The 24,856-nt window shown below is 39.1% G+C and overlaps 1 protein-coding gene across 12 annotated transcripts in view; it reads left to right on the top strand.

Annotated features, from left to right (window-relative positions):
• Positions 1-24,856, top strand: part of PLEKHA1 (pleckstrin homology domain containing A1) — a 39,542-nt gene that overhangs the window by 7,274 nt on the left and 7,412 nt on the right. For 10 of the 12 annotated variants that reach the window (XM_057417311.1, XM_057417315.1, XM_057417312.1 and 7 more), the window contains exons 2-9: positions 9,408-9,568; positions 12,792-12,848; positions 14,301-14,346; positions 16,285-16,382; positions 18,944-19,075; positions 20,576-20,719; positions 21,790-21,858; positions 24,190-24,254. In XM_057417311.1, coding sequence (XP_057273294.1) covers positions 9,428-9,568; positions 12,792-12,848; positions 14,301-14,346; positions 16,285-16,382; positions 18,944-19,075; positions 20,576-20,719; positions 21,790-21,858; positions 24,190-24,254 — 752 coding nt within the window. In that variant the 5' untranslated portion in view covers positions 9,408-9,427. Of the gene's footprint in view, positions 1-9,407; positions 9,569-12,791; positions 12,849-14,300; positions 14,347-16,284; positions 16,383-18,943; positions 19,076-20,575; positions 20,720-21,789; positions 21,859-24,189; positions 24,255-24,856 lie in introns of those variants that run through there. The other 2 variants (XM_057417321.1, XM_057417313.1) reach the window with 2 other exon arrangements.

The raw sequence follows: 24,856 nt of genomic DNA, 5'->3' as shown, positions 1-24,856 counted from the left end.
AACTGAAAAAAAATCAGTTATTTACAGGCTTTGTTAGACTCCACAGTTTGGTTAAGAGGGTTTAAAAAACCTGCTTGCTTGCTTGCTTTGTTCTGAGCTCACTGCAGACCAAGTTGTTAAATGTGTTCAGGTGCCCTCTAATATGCTGTGCCACTAGTAGACGTGTGATGTGAAATCACCCTTCACAGGTATTCAGCTATTCAGAGCTGGATTTAGAATGTCTTAAATATGTACAGCTCAATGGAATTAGTCTGAATATGATAGTCGTAGAATCACAGAACAGTCTGGGTTGGAAGGGACCTTAAGAACATCCAGTTCCAACCCCCTGCCATGGACAGGGACACCTTTCACTAGAGCAGCTTGCTCCAAGCCTCTGTGTCCAACCTGGCCTTGAACACTGCCAGGGATGGGGCAGCCACAGCTTCTCTGGGCATGGCACCCTGTGCCAGCACCTCAGCACCCTCACAGGGAAGGAAGAAGTTTCCTTATATTCTGACATTTAAATTTGGAACTTGCCTTTGGATCTGTATGTGAAAAAGGTGATCTGTTACTCAGAAGTTTCCCTCTGTTTGGCTTCTATCCAATGCTTTCAGCAGAATGTTTTGGTGCTACTGATGCAGATGATTTTTGTTTTCTAAGTAGTGCTTTCAGTATGAATAGAACACACTCTTATGCACATGTTGCTATTTCTTTAACAATATAAGAGTACGCTGTGAAAACTGAAGAAGATATTTCCAGCCTGTGAATTTCCTAACCAGCTGGCCTCTTCATTTTTTTGCATACTTCACAGGAAGAAGGTCTGTGTTTGTTTGTGCTGGTGAGTCTGTAGCCAGGATTTGGAGTGCGAATCAGCAACACTGCCTCAAAAAACGGCAAACTTATTCTTTAACCAGCCTCACCTTCTTTTTGTTTTGAACTTTCTCAAGTCAAACAAGCTTCATTGGGAGTTGTAGATTTATGGAGGTAGTTTTTGGGCTTCAAATTCATTGCAGTGATTTTGAGATTCTTGGCCTTTCACGTTTGAAGACAAGTTTGGGTTGAATTTGAAATAGCTGGCACTGTATGGAATCTGAGTTCTCAGAGTGGTTGGTCCAGATGAAGCAGTTACCAGCAACTGAAATAAAACAGGTTTTTTTACTAATGAGTAACTAGTAATAATACTAAGTAATCCTAGTAAGTAATGTGCTTATTCCCTGCTTAATTTTTAATATGCTTTAGTTGTAATGAGTGGAATAATTTCTATAGACTAATGCATGTAAGCATTTTCAAGAACAAGGATCTAATTTGTCATATTTGGAGTTTCACAGACAGCACGTCTTTAAAAGGCTCATAATAACATTAGAAATAATTGTAACTAACAATCAACTCTGAATCTGCTTTTTTATTAAGCATTAAGTCCGTAACTGAAATTAAAAAGCTTTAAAAATTGGGTTTGAGGATTGTATGAGATAAGTCCAAGTGGATGAGCATAACTGCATTTTGTTTTCCTCATCTCTGGTCGTATCTCATTTTGAGTAACTTTGGATTACCTAAACTCAGTATGAAGTGGTGAAAACTGTACTTCTGACTGTTGTAAGAGCTTTGCCTTATTGAACATACTTTTTCATTGTCTTTTAACTTTGTTATTTTACTTTATTGCTTTCTAGGCTAGAGTCATCACTCATAAGTTATTAATAGATATATTTTCAAGAGTGTCTTTTATAATGGCCTCAGTGCACAGGAGGCTTCTTTTGATTTGTATTAGCTCAGTGCATTTACAGGGACAGCTACAGTACTTGGTTTATCTAGGCAAGAAAACATTAATAGATAAGGTTTTTGTCATGGCTGTCTTAAGAGATCAGTGACAGAGAGGAAATTTGCATCCTGTGCAGTGTATTTCCTCTTTTCACCATATCCCAGAGTGTTTGGCTGCTATTGCAAATACCTAAAAATGGAGGGAAAGGGTTAAATTAAGAGCATGAAACATCACTTACAGAAATTCCTGCAGATGTTTTTGAGGAAGTACCAGTCTGCTGCATTGTGAAGCCTACGGATCACTATTTGAAATGGGCCAGTAGATGATGGATTTGGGCAACTTCAGAATGTTTTCCTTTGAATTCCAGTTTCCCCTAAAACATACTGATATTTTTACCTGGACAAAGGTAACTTTAATGAAGTTTAGTCTAAGGATGAAGGGGTTGTGCATGGATAAAAGTTGGTTAAATATGCATGGTGAAAGCAGCTGGGATTAATGCTGTGGAATTTAGGTAGTAGATAATATGTAATATGGCTGCCCCATCCCTGGCAGTGTTCAAGGCCAGGCTGGATGGGGCTTGGAGCAGCCTGGTCAAGATGAAGGTGTCCCTGCCTGTGACAGGGGGTTGGAACTGGATGAGCTTTAAGGTCCCTTCCAACCCCAACCATTTAGTGATTCTATGAATAAAATTACAGTCTTTTGACTTGAAGAAGTACATTTAAAAAGAGGAAATAGTTGGCTTACCCTGATTTAGCAAGTCTTTCAGATCAGATGCATTTTGAGGACAAGTCTTACTCAGACTTAAGTGCAAGATAAAGGCTGCTAGTTTGTTAGATGATTCATCAGTGCAAATGATGATTCTTCTAGGTTGTGGCCTGGCTGGAGGTTGTGTCAGGTACTGGAATAGGGATGCATTGTTTGATATGCCCCATAGTTTGATCAGGGATAGGAGAGGTTAGTGCTACTTGTACTTATTTCATATTGTTTAATATTGAAGGTTAACTTCTTATTCTTTAGAATTCTCTTCCAGGTGAATACTGGCCTTTTGCAGCTGCTTTTTTTCTTCTTCTTGACCACTTTGGAATCTAAATTTGGAGACTTCCAGTTGTCATTTATAGATGTAGTTAAAACATTGCTAATAGTTTCATACGCTTCTAGCAAATCGAAGTCGTGTCTTCTCTGCTTAACAGAAGCACACAGTGCCTGTTGTGCCCTCCAGAATAAAAACGGTTTAGTAAAGGATCTTTGGGTACTTTTTAAACAGTCAGTCCTAATGGGTCGAAGCAATCCCAGGAACAGGTACAGGTTGGACAGAGAAGAGATTCAGAGCAGCCTGAGGAGAAGGACTTGGGGGTGTTGGTTGATGAGAAAATGAACATGAGCCGGCTTCAGTGTGTGCTTGCAGCCCAGAAAGCAACCGTATCCTGGGCTGCATCAAAAGGAGCGTGACCAGCAGGTCGAAGGAGGTGATCCTGCCCCTCTACTCTGCTCTCGGGAGACCTCACCTGGAGTATTGTGTGCAGTTCTGGTGTCCTCAACATAAAAAGGACATGGAACTGTTGGAACAAGTCTAGAGGAGGCCACGAGGATGATCAGGGGCTGGAGCACCTCCTGTGTGAAGACAGGCTGAGAAAGTTGGGGCTGTTCAGCCTGGAGAAGAGAAGGCTGCGTGGAGACCTCAGGGCAGCCTTCCAGTATCTGAAGGGGGCCTATAGGGATGCTGGGGAGGGACTCTTCATTAGGGACTGTAGTGATAGGACAAGGGGTAACGGGTTAAAACTGAAACAGGGGAAGTTTAGATTGGATATAAGGAAGAAATTCTTTCCTGTGAGGGTGGTGAGGCACTGGAATGGGTTGCCCAGGGAGGTTGTGAATGCTCCATCCCTGGTGGTGTTCAAGGCCAGGTTGGACAGAGCCTTGGGTGAGATGGTTTAATGTGAGGTGTCCCTGCCCATGGCAGGGGGGTTGGAACTTGGTGATCTTAAGGTCCTTTCCAACCCTAACTATTCTATGATTCTAAATTATTTTTGGTTGTCATCAGAAATACCCCCAAACCATCTCTCCAGCTCCTGGATTAGTGTTTTTCTGTCATGTTTTGAGTATTTAGCAGATTGTGTCTTTAAGGGGTTTGTGAAAGATGAGCAGAGACATTGTCTCTCAGTTTAAATTATCTGTGCAGTGTTCTGCCTCTCCTCGAAGGGTTTCAGGGGCTGAAAATGAAGGTGTTTGAACAACTGTCCGGGAAGATTTATATGACTTGTTTTCTGAGGCTGTTCTGAGCTGCTTATCTCAGGGTTGGATTTTTTCCCTTCCTTCTTTGTTGTCCTGATTGCATGCAAGACGAAAGCTTTCATTGCATTTCATTCTTCAGGGTATCAGCAGGACAGTCTGAACTCATCCCTTACCCTTGGGAGTCAGTAAATGGAGTAAATGGCCAGTAAATGAGATGACCAACTAGAGAGTAGCTGATTTACAGCAGGAAGCTGATAGTAATTGCTTAGGCAAAAGCCAAGAACACTCAATAATGAAGCTGTCCCTGGAAGTGCAGGAAGGCCTGGGGATTGCTGGGATGCTGCTTGCCTTCCATTTGGGGCCATGGAGCTAGTGTCAATAGCAGAGCTTAAAAAGGGGGTGGGGAGGAGGGATGGGCATGATTCATGGCATCATTTCATGTTTATCAAGTCATAGTTTTATGAATGCTGTTCATCATTTCAAAGAGATGACTAAGTAGGTAATGTATGTTTCTTAATCTTCTTAGCTCATAGAAAAGGAACCCTGAAGTCACCTCCTGTGGTGGGTTAAATCCAAAGTTCAGAATGCCCATACACTAATAAAGCAGGAAGTAGAAATGTTACTCTAAAGAAAAAATAATGGTGATAAAATTATACAGAAAGCTTGGGGAATGCAAGTGTAAAATAAAGCTAAAAGGTATTAAGAAGCAGTGCTCATCTTGCTTTATTGCTCAAGCTTTCAGGTGGGTAGCGCAAACCCTATTTAATGGTCTTTTATTTGTATGAAGTTCCAGTTTCTTTAGCAAGCTGGTGGTCCATGGGTTATGCTTACTTGTAGGAATTCATAGAATCATAGGATAGTTAGGGTTGGCAAGGACCTTAAGATCATCCAGTTCCAACCCCCAGCTGTGGGCAGGGACACCATGTTGCTCAAGCCCCTGTGTCCAACCTGGCCTTGAACACTGCCAGGGATGGAGCATTTACCACTTCTCTGGGCAATCTGTGCCAGCACCTCACCACCCTCACAGGGAAGAACTTCTTCCTTTTATCCAACCTAAATCACCCTTGTTTCAGTTTGAACCCATCACCCCTTGTCCTGTCACTACAGTCCCTGATGAAGAGTCCCTCTCCAGCATCCTTGTAAACCCCAGTTGAGCCTTAGCTGTCAAAGGAGAGATTGGGCTGTAGAAATATTACCTTGCATGCCACTTAATAGCCTTGTATAGACTTTGTACTTGGAGATACAGAGGCTGCAGGCAGCCTGTGAAGGAGGTGAACTCAAGAACAGGTGCTGGTGTGAAACTAAAAATAGAAGTTAAGCTGAAGCAATGTGTTATAAATGGTGAAAGAGAGATCCTTGTGTGCCTCTGCAGGTTCTGCTTGTGCAGTCATGCATTCACAGCGAGAGACAGGGAGAAGGTGAGCTGTGGGTTTTATTTAGAGTGGTGCCCAGGAGGCTGGGCAGCCTTCAGTTTGTGATAGAAATGTTGAGAAATCTTTTCTCAGACGAAAAGAAGGGGGAAATCAGGGAGAAGCTGGGCTGGTGAGGTATGTACCTACTTATATTAATACGTTGCTGCTGGAAAGAAGGAAGTAAGGCTTCAGAAATAAGTGAGACCTGTTTGGATTAGAGCACAGCCATCCAAGAAGGGGTTTTAAGGAGCTGAGAGTTTTCTGCATTCTTACATAGCAGCGTCAATATACACAGTATTTTAGCTTCTGGTGGATTATGGTAAGAACCAAGAAGGAATGAGCCACAGGGATACTTTATGTGAAGTAGCACTAAGTCATTGACCCACACCTCCTCCCTCCCCTGCACCCTGGGGAGGGAAGGCAAAATGAAATTGTATGTGATGTGTTACAGGTTCGATGCCTGCAGCTTTTCTTTCTAAGAAATCATGATATTTTTATAATATTGGATTTAAAAGGGGGCAGAAGACTTACTGCACTGTTCTGTGCTGCAGAAAATAACTACTTGTGCATGTGGTAAGAGCTGTAAAACATCCACAGACCTGGAGATTTCAGCTTTATAATCACCTGAAATAATAATTCATTAAAAAGAAATCTCTGTGTAAGACAGGATCTTTATCCTGAAGACCCTTTCAAGTGTGTTGTTAGGTTGATGCTGTTCCAGCCACATTTCCAACCCTGAGGAATTAACGTTGGAGTTCTGCTATTCCTTTTGTGAATCTTTAGAAGTAATGTGGTAATTCCATCGTTGCTGCTTTTTTGGTCTCTCTGGAGTTGCCAGGAAGGGCATTTATTGTAGTGGTGGTTTTGTCATGGGTGTTCAGTTGCTTTAGAAACTGGAAGAAAGGCACAAATTGATTTGTTTTATATGTGCACTACAGCTTGTGGTTGGTTAATGAATGCTGAATGGAATTGGTATTAATTTACAGTGGAATCCTGCCAAGGTGTGATGTGGTGGAAGCAGACTTTTAAAACTGGAAAACAATTGCAGGATTTTGTTTGATTTTAATTTCATAATAAGAAAAAATCCTCTAGCTTTATTTCTTATTCTTCAAGAGCATCAGTCCAGTAGAGGTCAGTAATCCCATGGGGAATTTCAGACTGATCTGAGGAAAGCAGTATTACACAACTGAAATTTTGCAGTTCATGTTAGTTTATCTGTATTTTCATTAGAGGACAGAGGAACTGCAAATAGTGTCATTTTGTAGGCTAGAAATGGTTTCTATTGAAATAGAAAACCTGTATGAATTTAGGGGTGTTTTTCCTAAGAAAATTGATTTATTGACCAAGAAGAGAAAGCATCTTGATTTTTGTGTTTTGTCCTGTTAACTATTGGAGTAGTTTAGCTAAGTGTATGCTTAAAATGGAGCATTATGAGTATCCTTCTTTCATTTTCTTAAAAGGTTTTTTGAAACATAGAGTTTCCTCTAGGGGAAAAGTGCTTTGAAAATTCAGTTTCTTTTCTCCAAGAACTCTTAAATCAGTTTGTGTCTTGTTTCAAACCCAAGTTTTCATTATTTCATTTTCTTCACATCCGCAGACAGCACAGCTTGAGCCTGCTCAAACAGGAAACCAGCCACGAATACTGGCTTTTTTTAGGCACGGCGCTTTTCTGGGCTTCAGAAGCTGTTGATATTAGGCTGAAATGGTGTCCTGGCAGGGCTGTATATCTGGTTGAGGGACCACCAGACACAGCTTAGGACAATACTGGTAGGTGACAATTTATATAGTCATTTAAATGGAAACAATGTGGAATGCCAAGTTCTGCCAGCTTAGAGGTCTCATTTAGAGCACATCTACCCTTAAGCTTGCCCATAGCTACAGATGTGCTTTTGGTGAGATGTTGTTTCAGTGTGAAGTGATCCCAAGAGCCAGCATGTGAATGTTCATTATAATTATGCTATTTTCTTAAGAGTGCTCAAGTGTTTTGGTTTGCTGTTACTTATAACTTGGTTACAGAGCTTAGCTTAGATCTGCAATGTTTCAATTGTGAGGAACATAGCAGTAAAATTTAGATTAGCTTAGAAGATTTTGTTACTTTACTGAACAGCCCTATGCCTTTGAAGATTTAAACCTAAATGCAGACCTTAAGTATGGAGATAAACCTTATGGACACAGAAAGAAAAAGCAGTGTGGCACTTAATGGAGTGGTTATACACAACTAATGTCCTTGTAGCTATATAGAGAATGTCTTGCGTCTCAGTACAAAGTGTGTTAACTTTGTTATACACAAGAATGCATTTAACTTCAGAATTTAACAGCTTATATTAAAAACCACTCAAACCACTAATGTTTCTAATAGTCTGTCATCACCACGATAGTATAATCTCTTCAACTACTGAATTGAGATTGGTAGATCTGATCCCTAATGCCAAACTTGATGCTCTGATACATCAGAGGATTAGTTTGGTGTTGGGTACAAAAAGGCTTAGTTAGTTTACAGATTGAGTTAAATGACTTAAAATTGTGCAGTATGGTATCAAATTCATAATAATAGATTTAAAGAAAAATGTTTCTCAAAGTAATTGAAGCAAAATTTGACTGGTATTCTACTTAGTCATATAAAATGACAGCTGTAAAAACAAGCATGTATCTATATGTTTGTGTATCTGATCCCCCCCCAAATAAATGTATGCTTATCTGCATACCTGATTCCCCCAACCACTTTAGAAACCATATATCATGTTTTACTGTGGTATATCAATAGCTACAGATAGTTATCAGGTGCCTGCCTCGTGTGTGTGTGTGTATATAACTATGTTTAAATTGAATAACTTTAAGGAAACAAAGGTAGACAATTTTAAGGAATATTAAAAAGGAAATTCCATCTTACACAGTGAAAGCTGGAAGCTGTTATGAAAAGTGTGAAGTGCTTAAACCTTCTATGGCTCATGTTTAATATTTTTTGACCTGTAGTATTTCTGAGTTATGTACTGTATTTCTGGGGTTTGTAACAAAATGGAAAGAAGACTGAATTGTTTCTTCCCTGCCCTGAGAAAGATTGCCACCGGCCTGATTTTTATCATACTTAAATGTTGAGTTATTGCCATTTTTAGCTGAGTATGCAAATTTCCCTTTGGTCTTACATGGCTCTGAAGGTAAAATAACTGTCCTGTAAAATAAAAGGAAGCAAGAAACCGTGATGCAATAGCCTGCAGCAAGACAGAGCCATAAAAGGTGAAGCAGGCAAAATGAGAAAAGGTGGTCAGCAGGATAGATTTATAGCTCTTATTTGTTTAAAGCAAAACAACTAAAAAGGCAAGCCTCCCCCCACCAAACCCCAAAATAAAATCAAACCCAAGCCTACAACCCTCAACCTTAGTGTACCACATGGATATGGAGGAGTTCAGTTTTGACCTAGCAAGTGCCTTCACATCTTTGCTGCTGCGTTTACAACTTCATTTTGATTATTATTTAATGTGTAAGGATGAAAACTTGGCTGTTCTTAGACCTCATTAGCCATGAAGTTCCCTTTGTAGGAGAGGAGAAAAATGTGAGCAATGTTTCTGAAAGCCTTTTTGTTGAATTTGCCTAAGCAAAATAAGAGAAATCAACACTGGCAGTAGAGCTGCTGACAAAAATCTTTTCTTGACCATGAAAGGCAGTGTGGAAGAAGGAAGTGTAAACCAAGCATTAGCTCAACTTTGTGCAAGTTGGGGGGGGAGAATGTTTGATTACTCTGTAGTGATCTTGTAGAACCTAGTCTTGATGCCTATCAACTACTTACCACTTGTGTCTTTGAACTTAGGGTATTAGATATCCTAAGTATATGCTTCAGAGAAGTAGGAGAGACCTATCTAAAAACCCAGTGGTGATAGCAGGGGGGAAACAGCTACGCTTCACTTAATGTTCTTTAGAAACTTCTTTAAGGTACGAATTGAAACTGCTCAAAATGTCGTGGGTAGGCATAGAGCAGGCTTAAAATTAGTAAGGAGGAACTTTGCTTGACTTCTCTGCTTTTTGTTCTGCAGTGTGATGTCCAGGGTCAGAAATGCCTTATGTGGATCGTCAGAATCGCATCTGTGGATTCTTGGATATTGAAGAAAATGAGAATAGTGGGAAGTTTCTGCGGCGGTACTTCATTCTGGACACACGAGAAGACAGTCTGGTGTGGTACATGGATAACCCACAGGTGAGGTGTTCTTGGCAGGAATTTCTTGGCTCTCTCCCCATTTCCATGTTTTCAGATGAACAAATTTACTTAAGAAAAATGGGGTTTAGTATTGTCCTATAGACCTGGAAGCAAGGGGGGGAAAATGTAACATAAATGAAAGAGTTGTAAATCGGTGTTTCTTGTATGTGCAATCTTTTAAAGAAAAAATATAGTTCATATCTCTATGTAAAACATTACCAATTGCACTTAATAGTGAAACATTAACAGAAATTTGTGCATCAGTGAATTGCCTCCTGTATGAAGACAGGCTGAGAAAATTGGGGCTGTTCAGCCTGGAGAAGAGAAGGCTGCGTGGAGACCTCATAGCAGCCTTCCAGTTTCTGGAAGTGGGGCTACAAGGATGCTGGGGAGGGACTCTTCATCAGGGACTGTAGCGATAGGACAAGGGGTGATGGGTTCAAACTTAAACAGGGGAAGGTCAGGTTAGATATAAAGAAGTTTTTTCCTGTGAGGGTGGTGAGGCACTGGAATGGGTTGCCCAAGGAAGTTGTGAATGCTCCGTCCCTGGCAGTGTTCAAAGCCAGGTTTGACATTGCGTTGGGCAACATGGTCTAGTCTAAGGCTTCCCTGCCCATGGCAGGGGTTGGAACTGGTGATCTTAAGGGCCTTTCCAACTCAAACAATTCTATGATTCTATGAACATCAGTGAATTCTCAACATGTGGAATCTAAATATTGACAGGAGTTTTAGGGATAAGACAGGAATCTGAATTTGATCACATGTAGAAATCAGTCATTAGTTTTGAATCATGATGTACTGTATATTAAGTGCCTTGACCATTACAGGTTCTCTCAGGCACTAGTTAGTGCTGTATGATACATACTTGTTTCACTACACATATCTTGTAATTCACCTGTAACCTTTTGTGGAACTGTGCAGTTTTCCTTACATGGGTCAGTTACGTGTTTCACATTACTTTACGTCAAGAAAACCAGTCATTGAAAAGCAATTTCTAATGTTGTTCCAGTTTCAGTACAGCATGAATGATAGATGAATGAGGAAAGCTTGTATCCATCATGATGAAGAGCATCCTTTATGTAAAAGCTGATTTTACAGTGTAAATGCATCAGTGTGTTTTCTAGCACAGAGGAGAACAGATAATAGCTTAAGGTTTGGGTACAGAGACAGTGAAAGCACAGGATCTGGGTCACTCTGCCAGGAGAATACTCGTGTACCATTCTGCCAGGAAGACCAGAGTTAAAACGCAGTAGAAATCTACTGTTCAAAGGAACCAAACCGCAAAAAAAGACGTTTAAACAGTGAGTAGCCCCATGAATGTGACTTGTGACTGAAGCATTCAGCAGTTCTTACTGAGGAGAAAGAAGAAAGAATTTCTGGAAAGAAGAGATCAAACGCTGAGATCAAACGTTTGATCTCAGCGAATGAGACAAAGCAATCCTTTTCTTCCGTTCTCCTGTGAACTAAGCAGGGCATGTGGGCAAAAACTTGAAATGCTGTAGAAATTGAAATTCTTCAGGGTTTTAACACTAATATTTGCATTGCACAGCTCATAGAGGTTTTAATTTAGGCTTTCTTATGTATTTTATAATGTTAGCATCCACATACAAATGAAAGGGTGCCTTGCAAGAGGCACGCTGAAGCTGCTTGATGTTCTTCCACTGTTCTAGTTTTGAAGAGCAGTGGGGTTTTTATAGAGCAACTATGTTGGAGACAACTCTAAATCCTTGAAGTGCTGAAACTCTTCATGTAAGATGAGTCTACAGCGTGTGCAGAACTTCACTGCGCTCCTTGTTGCTGATAGAAGTGCTCTGTTTGTAGCTGTGAAAATAATGGTTTTAAGCCCCCCAGTAACCACACTACTGTCCTAATATAAAACTGGTATATGCTGGGGTGTAAATACGTTGGATAAAGTAAAAGTTTAATTAATTTGGGCAGAATGAAAGGAATTATTTTTTATAAATTTCAGTGGTACCAGTCTATGGTAAGCCTATAGTGAGAACCTACTTGTTACTGTTGAAATATGCATGTAGTATAAACCAGTATGCGTCTGTCTTTCTGCCTGTAGGTAGCATTAAAGCTCCTCTTTGGGATGTACGTTAGGCGCTATGGAATAGGGAAGAGCACTTCAGCTGGGGAAAGGATCAGTGAGCAGATGCAGTATCATTCTTAGGGCTTCCAGGGAGGCCTGTAGTGGGAAGAATGATATTGCAGCATAAAGGACCATGACAGGAAAAGGGGCATGGCTTTAATCTCCCAGAGGGGAGACTGAGATGAGCTCTTAGGCAGAAGCTCTTCCCTGTGAGGGTGCCGAGGCGCTGGCACAGGGTGCCCAGAGAAGCTGTGGCTGCCCCATCCCTGGCAGTGTTCAAGGCCAGGTTGGACACAGGGGCTTGGAGAAAGCTGCTCTAGTGGAAGGTGTCCCTGCCCGTGGCAGGACTTTGGACCTGGATGAGCTTTAAGGTCCCTTCCAACCCAAACCATTCTAGGATTCAATGAAAAAAGTAAATGGAAAACAACACTCTATTTAAAGGAATGAGGAAGACTTTTCCATCAGAATGAATGAAAATGTTAACCATGTTTTGTGTTGCTCAGTTCTTTAACTCTTGTATTTGTAAGCTACTAGCTGATTGTGAACACTAATGTGAAGACTAATAGTATGTTAAGCGAGGATGTGAAAACAACAGAGAGCTCCATTTTTGGATATATATACTGAGGCTTACCTGCAGCTTTGGGAAGTGGCGTGGTCTTTCCCTGCGATGACTTTAGCATTAAATGAAAAGATGTGATTTTTCAATCCATTTGGAAAATATGTGAGAGGGCCTTTGAAGTATCTAACATAATAGATGAATGTCACTTCTTGTCCCTTCCGTCTGCCCTGGTCAAAATACATAAAACTCCACCATCTGTTAAGGAAAAGTATCCTTTCCGGATTTCCTGGATGCAGACCTGCAAGAATCCTTCTTCCTCCAGTAAAATACATAAACCTCTGAAACAATTACTATTTGTATTGTTTCTAGCAGTCTTTCTGTTTTTAGTTGATTAACAGATGTGTGTACAATAAACAAGTAGTTTAGATCCTGTTCCAAGCATACATTGTGTATTGTCTATAAAAACACATAGGATTTTCTTTTTGTTTGGGCAATTACTTGCTTTTTATGCATAAACACTGACTGTGAGATGAGTATAAACTAGTTTCACTTTGTAACATGATTTGTTGCAGAATCTTCCCTCTGGATCTCCACCTGTGGGAGTCATTAAACTTACCTATATTTCAAAGGTAAGCTAATACATAAGACACTTGGTGCTAAATTATTAGTGAGAACTACTGAAGTCCTCAACTTTAGACAGCTTCAAATGCCTTTTACATAGCGCATGGGAAAGCCTTTTGCTTGTCTGGTGCTCCTGAATTCTAGAGAAGTGTTACAGACACTTCAATGGCACCAGGTTAAAATAAGAGCAGACTAATTACCCTGTTGTCTGTGTCTGTTTTGTGGTTCCAAATGGCAGCTCTTTGTGCTGCATGGTATTAATATTTCTGAACCGTATGTTTCAGTTCTTTTATGAGTATTTGAATTCCAATTAGTCCTCCAGAAAAGACAGGCTCTTTATGAAGTGGAAGATTAAGTCTTTGGGTGTGATAATTTGCAAGTAATAATGTTCTTTAATAGAACAGCAAGGTTTCTAATTTTTACTTAGTTCATTACACTTTATGTACACTCTTTATGTCTGAAAGAAAACTAAGAAAATCTCCATTATTAAATTTGTAGTGGAAACTGTATTAACAAATAAGTGAAGAAAAATAATTGACCTCCTCTTGGTTTTCTGCTCATTTCTCATCTTTCCTTTGCTTTTCATGTCGTCGTACTGAATCTTCCCACATTCCATTTTATTTCTTATTCTTGTAAAATATATTATTCATGCTGCTTATATCATGAGTACAGAAATGTCTGTGGAGACCTGTTTATGTCCTTCCTGGTTTCCTTCTTCTGGGCTTTCTTTGCCCCAGACCTCACTGTTGTCCCCTTCAGAAATCTGTACCCTTGTGTCCCACTTTTAATGGGAGCAGGGGTGGTCGCCTGTGCCTGTGTGCACCTTTGCCACAGCTCAAATGTGCCTCCTGGGTGGATGCTCTAACTTCCCATAGTTCTTGTAGTTATGTCGTATGTGTTTTTTCCTGTTCCTGGCCCAAAAAAGGGGTTTGATGTGAGAGGCTGCTTTGCCTTTTCCCTCACCCTTGATAGAAGTGCTCTGTAATGTAAAAATATCGATGCCTCTCTCAAAACAAGACTCTTGCTTCTCTTCTGCCCCAACACTGCAACATTTTAGAGAATCCTGAAGTGGCTGCTATTCTTTTCATGTTAATGAACCAAAATACCACTGGTGTCCTTGACAGTATGAAATGTCCTTGAATCTTCAGTTCAGCTGAGATGTAAAACTTCAAAATACAGGTGGTAAAAGTAGAAGTGCTATGTTTCCAGATTTCAACATTTGGTAATGAATCCTTCAACTTAAGGAACAGGAACGTATGGTTTAAGCTGTCTCTTACCATAGGTTGCACATCTTGAACTGAATTTTATGTAGTATATTTTGTTATGCCTGTGTATCTTTATATCTTGCAAACTTGCTATGCTGCTCATCTTCAAAAGTAGCCACTTGAAAGAGAAAAATGTGATACCTGATGTACATTTTGTGTGCACAGTGGTATTTATAATCTGAATTTCCTTACTAGGTGAGCGATGCAACTAAGCTAAGGCCAAAGGCAGAGTTCTGTTTTGGTAAGTTCTGGCACACAGCATGTGCATCAAGTACTTTCTTCAAAACCAGATACAATGTTCTGTAATTCACTAGGTATAGCTGGTAGTGTATAGTTTTAAAATTACTTATATTCACTGTTTCTTCTTTAACATGAGGGAGATGTTGGCTTCTTCATAAGGTGTTTTTGTGGCTTTTCGTGTTGCAGTTCAATGAGGAGTAGGTGAGAGCTGGTTTTCAGATGCTTGACATTTTTGAGGCATTAATAAGCTAATAGAAAATGCTGGGTGCTTTCAGAAGCATGGCATGCCTGTCAGCTCTGAAGACAAGTAATTTAGCTATTTCAATCTGTATTACTCATAAAAGAGTTAATTCATCTAAAAATCCAGTCAGCCAGTGCTCTTAAGTTAAATTTCAGCCTCTGTTGCTGCACTGAAGAAGAAGAATTTGCTTTTGGGGTACCTGCTAGGTTTCTTGATACTTGTTTAAACTTGAGTAAAGTTTTAGAGAATCCTAAAAACCCCTTATATGTAATTTGCACAGAATTTAATATAATTCCATGGGTTTTGACAAGCAATTGTTTATGTAGAGTTTATGTAGAGACTGGAATCGGCCTCTGCTCTGTTTCTGAATGCGGCTGCATTCATGGAAGACTTCTAGCTGAGATGTAGGTACTAAAAATGCCTGAAGGTTTAAGACAGTTACTTAAGGTGTCCTTTACCATGTGGAGTGTTGTACAGTCTGAGAGAAGGCAACTCCACCAGACTTACGCAATCTCTGCGTTGAAGCCCATGAAACTCTAATCATGCCTGTGTGTAAGGCTTCAGGGATTCTAGACTAGTGCCTAGCGTGTTGGTTCAGTGCCATCTACAGCTGCCTCTGCACATGCATGCCGGAGAGGTGTTTGTCTTCATCAGGTGTAAAGTTGCTCTTGTCAGTGGGCCAGCTCTAAAAAGCCTTAATGATGCAAGATGCTAGCTGAAAGCTTTGAATAAATCTGATTTATTAAAGTGGTTTCAATGCTTTTTAGAGGAAAAAATTACATTTATTGTCATTTTATTTAAATATTGGGAATTGTTTCAGTTAATTCATTACATAGTTCTGTGTTTTAAGTTTATGTCTGCATCTAATAATGTTTGGTTCATCCACTTGGGGGAGAAAGGTGATAGAAGAGTAAAAAGCATGTTTCTGCTATGTGTTTGCTGTTAACGATGACCTGAAGAACTGTTATGTTATAGGTAGAGCAGACTGTAAAGTTCTGGGAAGGTTTTAGTCACGTTTCACCCTAAAACTAATTTCAACAGAATTCCTTAGAATTTGTGAGAAAACTAACCATGATGTTTTTACTGGTACACAGAAATATGTTTATCCTTTTTGGATAAAGGTATGCTAGGTGTTGCCAGGTAGATAAATCAACTTACTAAGAGTACACTTTCTCTGGCAAGTTACTCGAGTAAAATAAACTTCTATGTTCTGGCTATTTTAAAGTTGTTTGGTCCTGAGCATCATATACTTAGTAATCAGTACTGATTTTTCCACACATTTAAAGAAAAAATAATAGTCGGTTATCATCGTAACATTGAGTTTATTGCAAAGGAGAACAGATACTGGTCAGAGGATTAACAGGAGAAATGGTAGAAGTCCCCAAGTATAAAACTTTGTTGCTTACAGAAATTGAGAAAAGGGAAGTGGAGCTGTGGAAAGCTCTGATAAAATTCAAGGCTGTTTTTATGTAATAAAAAGACTTGAACAAATTCTGTATGATGCTTAGAAAATAGAAAAGAAAAATAGGGGTTCTTTCAGAAGAAAGGAAACCTGTCAAATGGATGGATATATCTTAAAATGACTTTTTAGAAAGAAATACAACTGGATCTTTCATCTGAAATCAAATCTTTTATGAAGTTCTTAAATTTGCTCTTAAATCTCAGTGGTTGTTAACTTTTCACAATGGCTTTCAACAGTTATGAATGCAGGGATGAGAAAATACTTTCTTCAAGCCAATGATCAGCAGGACCTAGTTGAATGGGTGAATGTTCTGAACAAAGCTACCAAAATCACAGTAAGTGCTTTATCAGTGCTTTCAAATGGTGACTGTTTCACGATGCTTAAATGTGCTTTGCCTCCATTTTTTTTGTGCTACAGTAGTTTTTATGTCTACAAACAAGTCTTGGCTTGGCTTTCCAAGACTTGAAAGACTGTGCACAACTCCCCCAAACTTGAGTTTATTTTACTTTTTGCTTTGGAAATTGGATAAAAATGTGATTATTGTTTTCATTACAGCATATGGTTTTAATCATTTAAAGTTAACTACACATTTAATATTAATTGAAATATCCAGCAGACACTTGCAGGCAGGGATAAGATACACATGCATTTGCCTGCTGTCAAAAATGCTTCTTAAGGTATCACTAAAATACTGAGCAAACACATTATGCCACATTCCAAAGGCTCTTTCCTTATTTCAAGTAACATCCAGTCAAAGAAACATTAATGCATTCTTCTGATAAGTATTAAATTACTTTCCTGGTTTGCATCAGGACAGCTAGTTATCACATGATAGAAAACCCCACGTATTACCTGAGTCTTTGCAGGAGGCAGAAGAAATGGTTTTGTTTCTGTCCAGTTTTGGGAAGTGATGACAACTGTTTTGAGAGCATTCCCTTACAAAGAAGGGATTCTGAGCGTGGGTGCACACATTCATGTTTGTTGTCATCAACTTTCTCATTTTTAGTTATCTAAGGATGTTTCCGTGAGTTGTTTGCATTGTTTTAATGCAGCCCTTTCTTTTGAGGTATAAAAACGTTACTACTATTAATAAATAAAAAGAACAGAATCTCAGAGCCTTCTCACTTGGGTTTTTCATAAGGAGGACACACCACAACCAGGCTTGAGCTGTTGCCAGCTCAAGAAACAGGGTGAAATAAAGAATTAATGGCATCACATTAGAATTTAGTGGGCAACATAGTTGTCATATGTTTAACTTGCATTCGAAATGGCTGGTGAAGTCATTAGTATTTTTTGTCTTTGAAGGACCAAGATCATTCAGTGTTGAATTTTCACAAGAGCAGTAGTTGCTGTAGCTTGCAATCCTAAAGATTTCTTGCATTTTTCAGTATTCTGAGTGCTGATAATTTCCAAACAACTATGAGCCTCTGCAGTCTAGCACATTGTGTACCTGTTTGAGTGCTGTTTGAAAACGCATTCCTGTTGGAAGGTGGTTGTGGGGTTGGTCTGTAACATTTTAAGTAAGAGTTTGTGACAACTGAAGCACTTAACCTATAAAGCTGCAGCTACAACCACCTTCTCTTGAAAGGCTGAGGCCCATGATCTGTGTGCAGGAGTAGAAAATCTTCTCTTTCAGCACCAAACTTGGCTGTGAATGAGGCCCTCTTTTACCTGTGCTGGCAAAGCTGGGTGTTGTGCAAGTCTATGGGGAGGGTGGAAGTGAGAATGAGCCCAGTGCCACAGCTGAGCAAGCTGCTGAGTGCCACCTTCGCTTAGCCAGGGGGAAGCTGTCCCAGGCTGACATTGGTGCTCTCAGGGCTATTTGTACTTCTTTGCAGGTTGTTTTTCTGTAAAATAAGCAGTCCTGGGCATAGGAACTAGAACCACAGCAGACTATAAAGTAGCTTTGTTTTTGTTTAGATCAGTTCAATTTCAAGTTTTGAATGTGCCACACTCCTGGATGGTAATTCACTGTGTAAAGACGATTTGCATGTCCCTTCTTTCTGAAGGAATCTGATGTCCTGTGTAAATATCCAGCAGGTTGCTGGCTAGGGTATTTTGGTGTGAGACTCTTGATCTCTTCTTGTTGAAGTCATTTTGTTTGTTGAAGTTAAATTTACTATATTAACATTAGGGGTGAAAGGAGATGATAAATAAAAATTTCTTAGGTGGCCAGTCAGTGCATTTCTGGATTGCAGATATTTACTTCTTGCATAAACTCAGAAATTTCAGTAAACATTTTAGATCAAAACACTTATTGGGAAATTAAATTCCTGTGGTGTTTTGATTGCTTTGGTTCCATGTTTGAGAGAATTAAAGCCAGTTAGGCTCATTTTGGACAGAATTTAGCAATATATGCAGGATTCATGGAGGTACACAGTCTTCATGCCAAGTCTTGGAAGTACCATGTGTATATGTCACACATATGCATGTACATATGCCAAGTGCATATGTCACACTGGTCAGGCATCCTATTTGACACAAGTCTCAATGCTGTAACTCCGTATTTATGGCCTTACCATGCTGGCTCTGCAGGCACTGGTGCATCCCCAGTCTAAAGCAATTGCTACTAAAACTGAAAGGAAGTGAAAAATAAAGAACTAGCTCTTCTGCATATTAGCAGTGCTTCTTGAAGATCAGCTATAGCACTTACGGCAAAGCTGGGAATAGATTTTTAGATGTCAAGGCATCTGGTGAAATGTCCTTATTGCCACCAGATCTTCCAAGAACTAAAGCCTTTGCAACAAGCGTTCATGTAAGCTGTTCCTAGCCTTTTACAATTAGAGGACGTTTTTTTAGATCCTCCTTAAAGACAAATGAAACATTCTTGAGTAATGATCAGAGCTTTTTTAAATCTTCATAAAACTTATGTTAATTGTCATTTTCTACTTTCAGGTACCAAAGCAGTCTGATCCTCTGTGTCAGATGGATAATGCAAATCGTCAAGCTGAAAGCCCAGGTGGAAAGAAGCAAGTCTCATACAGGACAGAAATTGTTGGTGGTGTTCCTATCATTACACCTACCCAGGTAATACCCTTAAGTGGGCTGTTATTTGATAGGGGAAGCTTTGTTGTTTGACAAGCAAATAGGTTATGTATCACGATATAGCTTGCTCTGAGCACTTATATTTTGATGTGCATCTCTTACTGATACTCACTGGGGGGGGGGGGATTTTATTCCCTTTACAGAAGGTTTTATTCCCTTTATACAAGAATTATACAAGACTACAAATAATTGCTTGAGTACTGGGGTGGTTTTTGCTCAGATGTTGGTTAGTATGCTGAAAACATCTTGTGTATGTAAAATGAACTGTTGGTGGTAACAATGCCAAAGTTCTGTCTTCGTTTAACTGCCAGGAAAAGTGGGCAAAAAAGGAGGTGATTATGTCAATGGATTATGTCAGCTGCTTATATGTACACAATATTATTAGATTTAATAAGAATGCCAGCAAATTAAACTGTTGCAGAAGGGCCTTATGAGATGGCCTGCATGGGCAAATAAGATAGGAAGTGAGATTCAGTGAAAATAAATATGATGTAATGGATTTTGGGAAAAACAATCCTAGTTGTTATAGAAAATACTGGATTGTGAAATAACCGTTTCCACTTGAGAGGTAAGATCTACAGTCACACTCTGAAAACATCATCTTAATGTTCAGTAACAGTGGAGGAAAAGCCCCACAAATACTAGGAGTTGCTAGAAAAAGAATAAGGAGCAAAACAGCAAATGTTTTTATTGCTGTATAAATCCCATCTTTGACCAGTTTGTTTTCACCTTAAAAACAAGAACTGGAAAGGTTCAGAGTAAAATTTGAAGGATAACTGGTCCATGTGTAACTGTTCCAGTATAAGAGCTATGGGCTTTTAAACTAAAGCTAATGGTGTAACCAGGTGAAACAAAGGAAAGACATTCTTCTTTCAATGAGTAATAAAACATAAGGTACTCCTTGCCAAAAATGGGACACGAGCATGAGAGTGGACAAGCTTGTGGAAGAAGAATGTATGCAGTGTTAAAAGATACAGACCTAGATCTGTTTCTGGAAGTTCCCTGAGCTGAAAAGTTAGATTGGATCAATATCATGTAAATTACACGTATACACCTGAACTGATTTTAAGTTGGTGAATTCTGATGTGTCTCATGGTCCTAGAAATGGCTTTTTCTCTGATGTAGCCACCTCTAGTGTTTTGCCCTTAGTCATGTTGTGTGTTTGCACTAAGTACACGGATGTATCTTGGGTTTAGGTCTGTAATGTTCCTCATTGAGTGTCTGTCAATATTGTTTGAGGATACCCAGCACTATCTTGGTTTAGTTTCTAAATGGAGCTTGCCAAGTCTTTGGCAAGAGCCTTTGGAGAGTCTCATTACTTGTCTTAGGTATCAGTTGAAGTATTTTGGCCTTTCAGACAAATTAGAAATGGGATTTGTGAGCATGGGCTGATGCAATTCTTCCCTATTACAACTAGTACAGTTATTCTTTGGCCTTTAGAAAAAAAACCTGAGTGTTCTGAACTTTCCTGCTTTTTTCTAGAAAGAAGAAACCAGTGAGTGCAGTGAAGGGGGTGATAGTAATTACTTGAAACGGTCGCAAAGTCACCTTCCTTATTTTTCTGCTAAGCATCCCCCAGATAATGCTATTATCAAAGCTGGTTACTGTGTAAAACAAGGAGCAGTGGTAAGTATTTGAGATCAGTGTGTTTCATTAATTGAGAACAAAAGTCCTAAGGTGGTAGTTTTACTTACAAAATAGATGATTTAAACAAAAAAGACATAATTGCTGGTAACTTCAGCACAACCGACGCTATTAAGAGAGAACTCATCCTCCAGTAGCATGTAATTCACTACTGTGTTACTTCTTTTCATAACATTCTTCAGTGTTATGTTGTTGGAGATGCTTGGAGAGGAAAAGTGTGTGCACAGAGGCTTTCATATCATGGTTAGTGCACGCAGCTAGGAATTACTCTGTCCTGCAGTTATATAGAGATCCATATAAGAACATCTAAATTAAGGCAGAAGTGCAATGCCTGCATGCTTTTTAAATCACTAAAATGCTTCAAAAAAACCTAATGTTGCAGCTCAGAGGAAGAATTATACAACCTGCCAGACTGACTAACACAAGTGGAACTATTCACATGATGCCTTGCTAATAGAAGGAACAGATAGTTCAGATTAAGCAAGATGCTTCGTGACTTTTCAGGCTAATTTTATCTTGGATTATGAAGCTTCTTCTATAACATTCCTTATTTTTAAATTTAAAAAAATAAACTAAAAACCTTTAATGTCTTTTAACATTCCCAGTGGGTATTTGTGCCACTGAGTTGCTACAGTTTCAAAGGAGATTGCTGAACAATTCTTACAACAGAAATAGCTTCCAGAATCTTTAATTTTAGCAGTCTAAATAGGGCAGAATCTTGCAGAATTATTTCGGGGACACTATATTAGTAAGCATCACACATACAAATAAACTGGACAGGGCTTGGAGCAACCTGCTCTAGTGGAAGGTGTCCCTGCCTGTGGCAAGGGATTGGAACTGGATGAGCTTTCAGGTCCCTTCCAACACAAACCAGTCTGTGATATATTAAAAATAAACATTGTAGATTAATACTTAAATAGATGGGAATTATGCACTACCATATATTAGAAATACAAACTAGAAGTTGAAATATAAATTGATGCATAATATATAAAATACAAATATATTTACCTGTCATAAAATACATACATGTTTATTCTTTCCTTTAACAGATGAAGAACTGGAAGAGAAGATACTTTCAGTTAGACGAAAACACAATAGGGTATTTTAAGTCTGAACTGGTAAGTTTTTCAATGGGTGTTATTTTCCAGTGAATATCAAGCAAGAATAGCAAAAGAAATACATTTGTATTTGAAAAATGTGCTGTGCTGCTCCTGCAGCTCTGGACTCGAATAAGTTTCTGTGATTGAGAAGAGGAAAATAATTAATAGGGTGGCTGTTAACTTGGACTTCAGTCTTCTGTTTGGGGAATCTTTTTGAAGGGCACTAATGAACGGGAATCTGCTGTATTCTACAATCACCCTGATTTTTGTATTAGTATTTTATGTCACTTTGTACTCGCTGTGTTCCTGAAATAGCTGATCATTATGCAGAGAGACAAAACTATCATCTTGCAGTTATGAATTTCAAGTTAGAATGATGGGGTGGTTTATCATACAAATGATGGGATCTTTTCCCTTCACTCATGTCACCATGGCAGCTAAGACAGGCAAAAAACTCTGCTGTTCAGCAGCAACACTTAGAGAGTTTGCTTTGGTTTCATGATCTTTCTTCCCCACTCATCACTCTTCAACCTTTTGACCAGTTTTGATCAAATCTTAAGTGCCTTCAGGCTCATTTAAACATTAAGTGGCTGATCCTGGAAGCAGTCTGTTTTCCCTGAAATGGAATCCCACACTTACTAAACATGGGAAAATCTGCAGCTAAGGAATGAATTCCTGAGTTGTAGAGTATTGTGAATTATGGAAGTTTGAGTTTAGAGGCCAACTTCAAGATGCAGAATGTCAAGAACCCAAATTTTAGGCTGTTTCTGAAGAGAACTTTTGCTTTAATTTGACAAGAGAGTAAACAGTAGCAGAAGTTTGTTTGGTCTTGCATCATTATCTTTGTGTCAGCATAACTGACTCATTGCCTGTAATAAACCTTCTATTTTTATTTACAAAAATATATTATCTGAGCACAGATTGCTCACAAGCAAACAGAACCTTCAGTGAAGAATTGTACTGTGTGAGAATATACGAGAAAGATGGTAGCAATACACACACTTAGTGTTTCATAGAATCACAGATTGATTAGGCTTGAAAGGGACCTTAAAGCTCATCCGGTTCCAACCCCCTGCCATGGGCAGGGACACCTTCCACTAGAGCAGCTTGCTCCAAGCCTCTGTGTCCAAGCTGGCCTTGAACACTGCCAGGGATGGGGCAGCCACAGCTTCTCTGGGCACCCTGTGCCAGTGCCTCACCACCTTCACAGGGAAGAACCCAACCTGTCGAATGATTCTATTAAGACAGGAAAAATAGGTGCTCCCTGCATCAGGTGTCTGTATTCCAGGGATGATCCTGCAGTTCACAATTGATTTATTATTTTAAAGACTCTGTTGTAATGGATGAGTGAACCTAGGAAGGAGCAGGGAGAGGAGAGAGGGAAAGAGGGGCAAAATAACTGAAAATACTGAGTTTTAAGCTCTGTACATTTGATCTGCTGTAGACAAGTGATCTAATGAAAACTGGTATTTGAGGATGGTTATTTTTAGGTGACATTCACTGTTTGCTATTAACAACATAAGTCTCTTAAACATATGTAATAGATACTGTAAAGAAAGTCGTCTCTTAAACATATGTAATAGATTTTGTAGAGAAAGTCATTCAGAGCTGACAGCTTTTGTTTTGTCCGTAAGCTGAAGTTGTTCATTGTAACATTGCTTAAAGAAAACCCAGTAGGAGGTAAAATAAGTTGGGTTTGTTTGTGTTTGACTGCGACAACCACAGGAAAATATAATAGTATGTGTGACATCATGTTGTCATGGCAAAAGTGAAAGTATTTCTGCTAGAGTGTTCTCACTTCTTTCCCTCTTTGACAGAATTGTAGCACTTATTTTTGCTGCAGTAACTGAATTTTCATATGCTTTAAGAATTCTTGCTCTGTTACAGGGTTTGGTATCACTGATTTCTGTGTGTTATTTCTAATTATGTTGAGTATAGTATACAGTTAATCTTATTTAAAGCCATGTATGTACAATTAACAAAGTATCTTGTATTGTAGCATTTCATAGCAAATATATTTAATGACTGTTGTACTGAAATGAGCTGCTTGAGGCCAGATTCAGTTTTATGATCTGCTTAGGGGTGATTGTCTCCCTTACAGTAAGGTGAACGAATGATTTGGTTTTTTTTTACTTCTTAATTTGGCTTCCTCTTCATTGCAAGTGCCATTGTTAGTTTAATACTTAACAAAAGCAACTTCAATTTAGGTCGACACCACCTCTTGCATAAAATACTGCCTTGTAAGTCTCATTTATCTAACTCTGCTGCTGTCAGCTGTCCTGACCTCTGGTTTTCTGACTGTCTTGTAGTTGTTAGATATCTACTAAAATATCTTTGCCTTATTTTCAGGAAAAGGAACCTCTCAGGGTTATACCACTTAAGGAGGTCCATAAAGTTCAGGAATGCAAACAAAGGTGAGGAGAGAAGCACTGATGCCATTATTTGGGATGTAGTATGCTGCTTTGTCATGGCCAGACTGCTAGTTGGAACCAACAGAGAACTTTGATTCCTTCAGCTGTTGTATGCATGTGTGATACTTTATTTCTAGGACAGCAGGCAGTTTTGTGCATCAGACTGGTTTTGATGGTTCTCTATTAATGTGTGTTTCAAATTGTAACATTCAATTGAGTGTAGATGCATTGGACAAGGGTGAAACAAAGGAATTTCATACAGTCAGGAGTTGGAGATGCATAGGTGCTGTCTGATTTGGGGCAGCAATTTTAGGAGTCTCTATTCTGCTTATGTCATCTCTAAACCTTTAGAGGCCATTAACTCATCTAAATTTAGATGAGAACACTCTTTCTCCTGCTGTTTCCCTCCCACCAAATGGTAATATACAAAGGAATTAATTGCCTTTGTAGTAGTTATGATGGATAGGGGGTTTGTTTGTTTGTTTTTTTACCAGGCTACTGTTTAGGACTGATACTTTGTGAAAACATAAAATATATGTGGAACTTCCAGAAATTTGAACAATAAATATTTTTCAACATAACATGATATGGTTTTAGAATGTTCC

The sequence above is a fragment of the Pezoporus wallicus genome, unplaced genomic scaffold (genome assembly GCF_028554395.1).
Source record: "Pezoporus wallicus isolate ANWC-B61680 ecotype Strahan unplaced genomic scaffold, APGP_CSIRO_Pwel_v1 contig_8188, whole genome shotgun sequence".
In the NCBI taxonomy this organism is placed as follows: domain Eukaryota; kingdom Metazoa; phylum Chordata; class Aves; order Psittaciformes; family Psittacidae; genus Pezoporus; species Pezoporus wallicus.
This window is presented reverse-complemented; position numbering and strand designations above follow the sequence as displayed.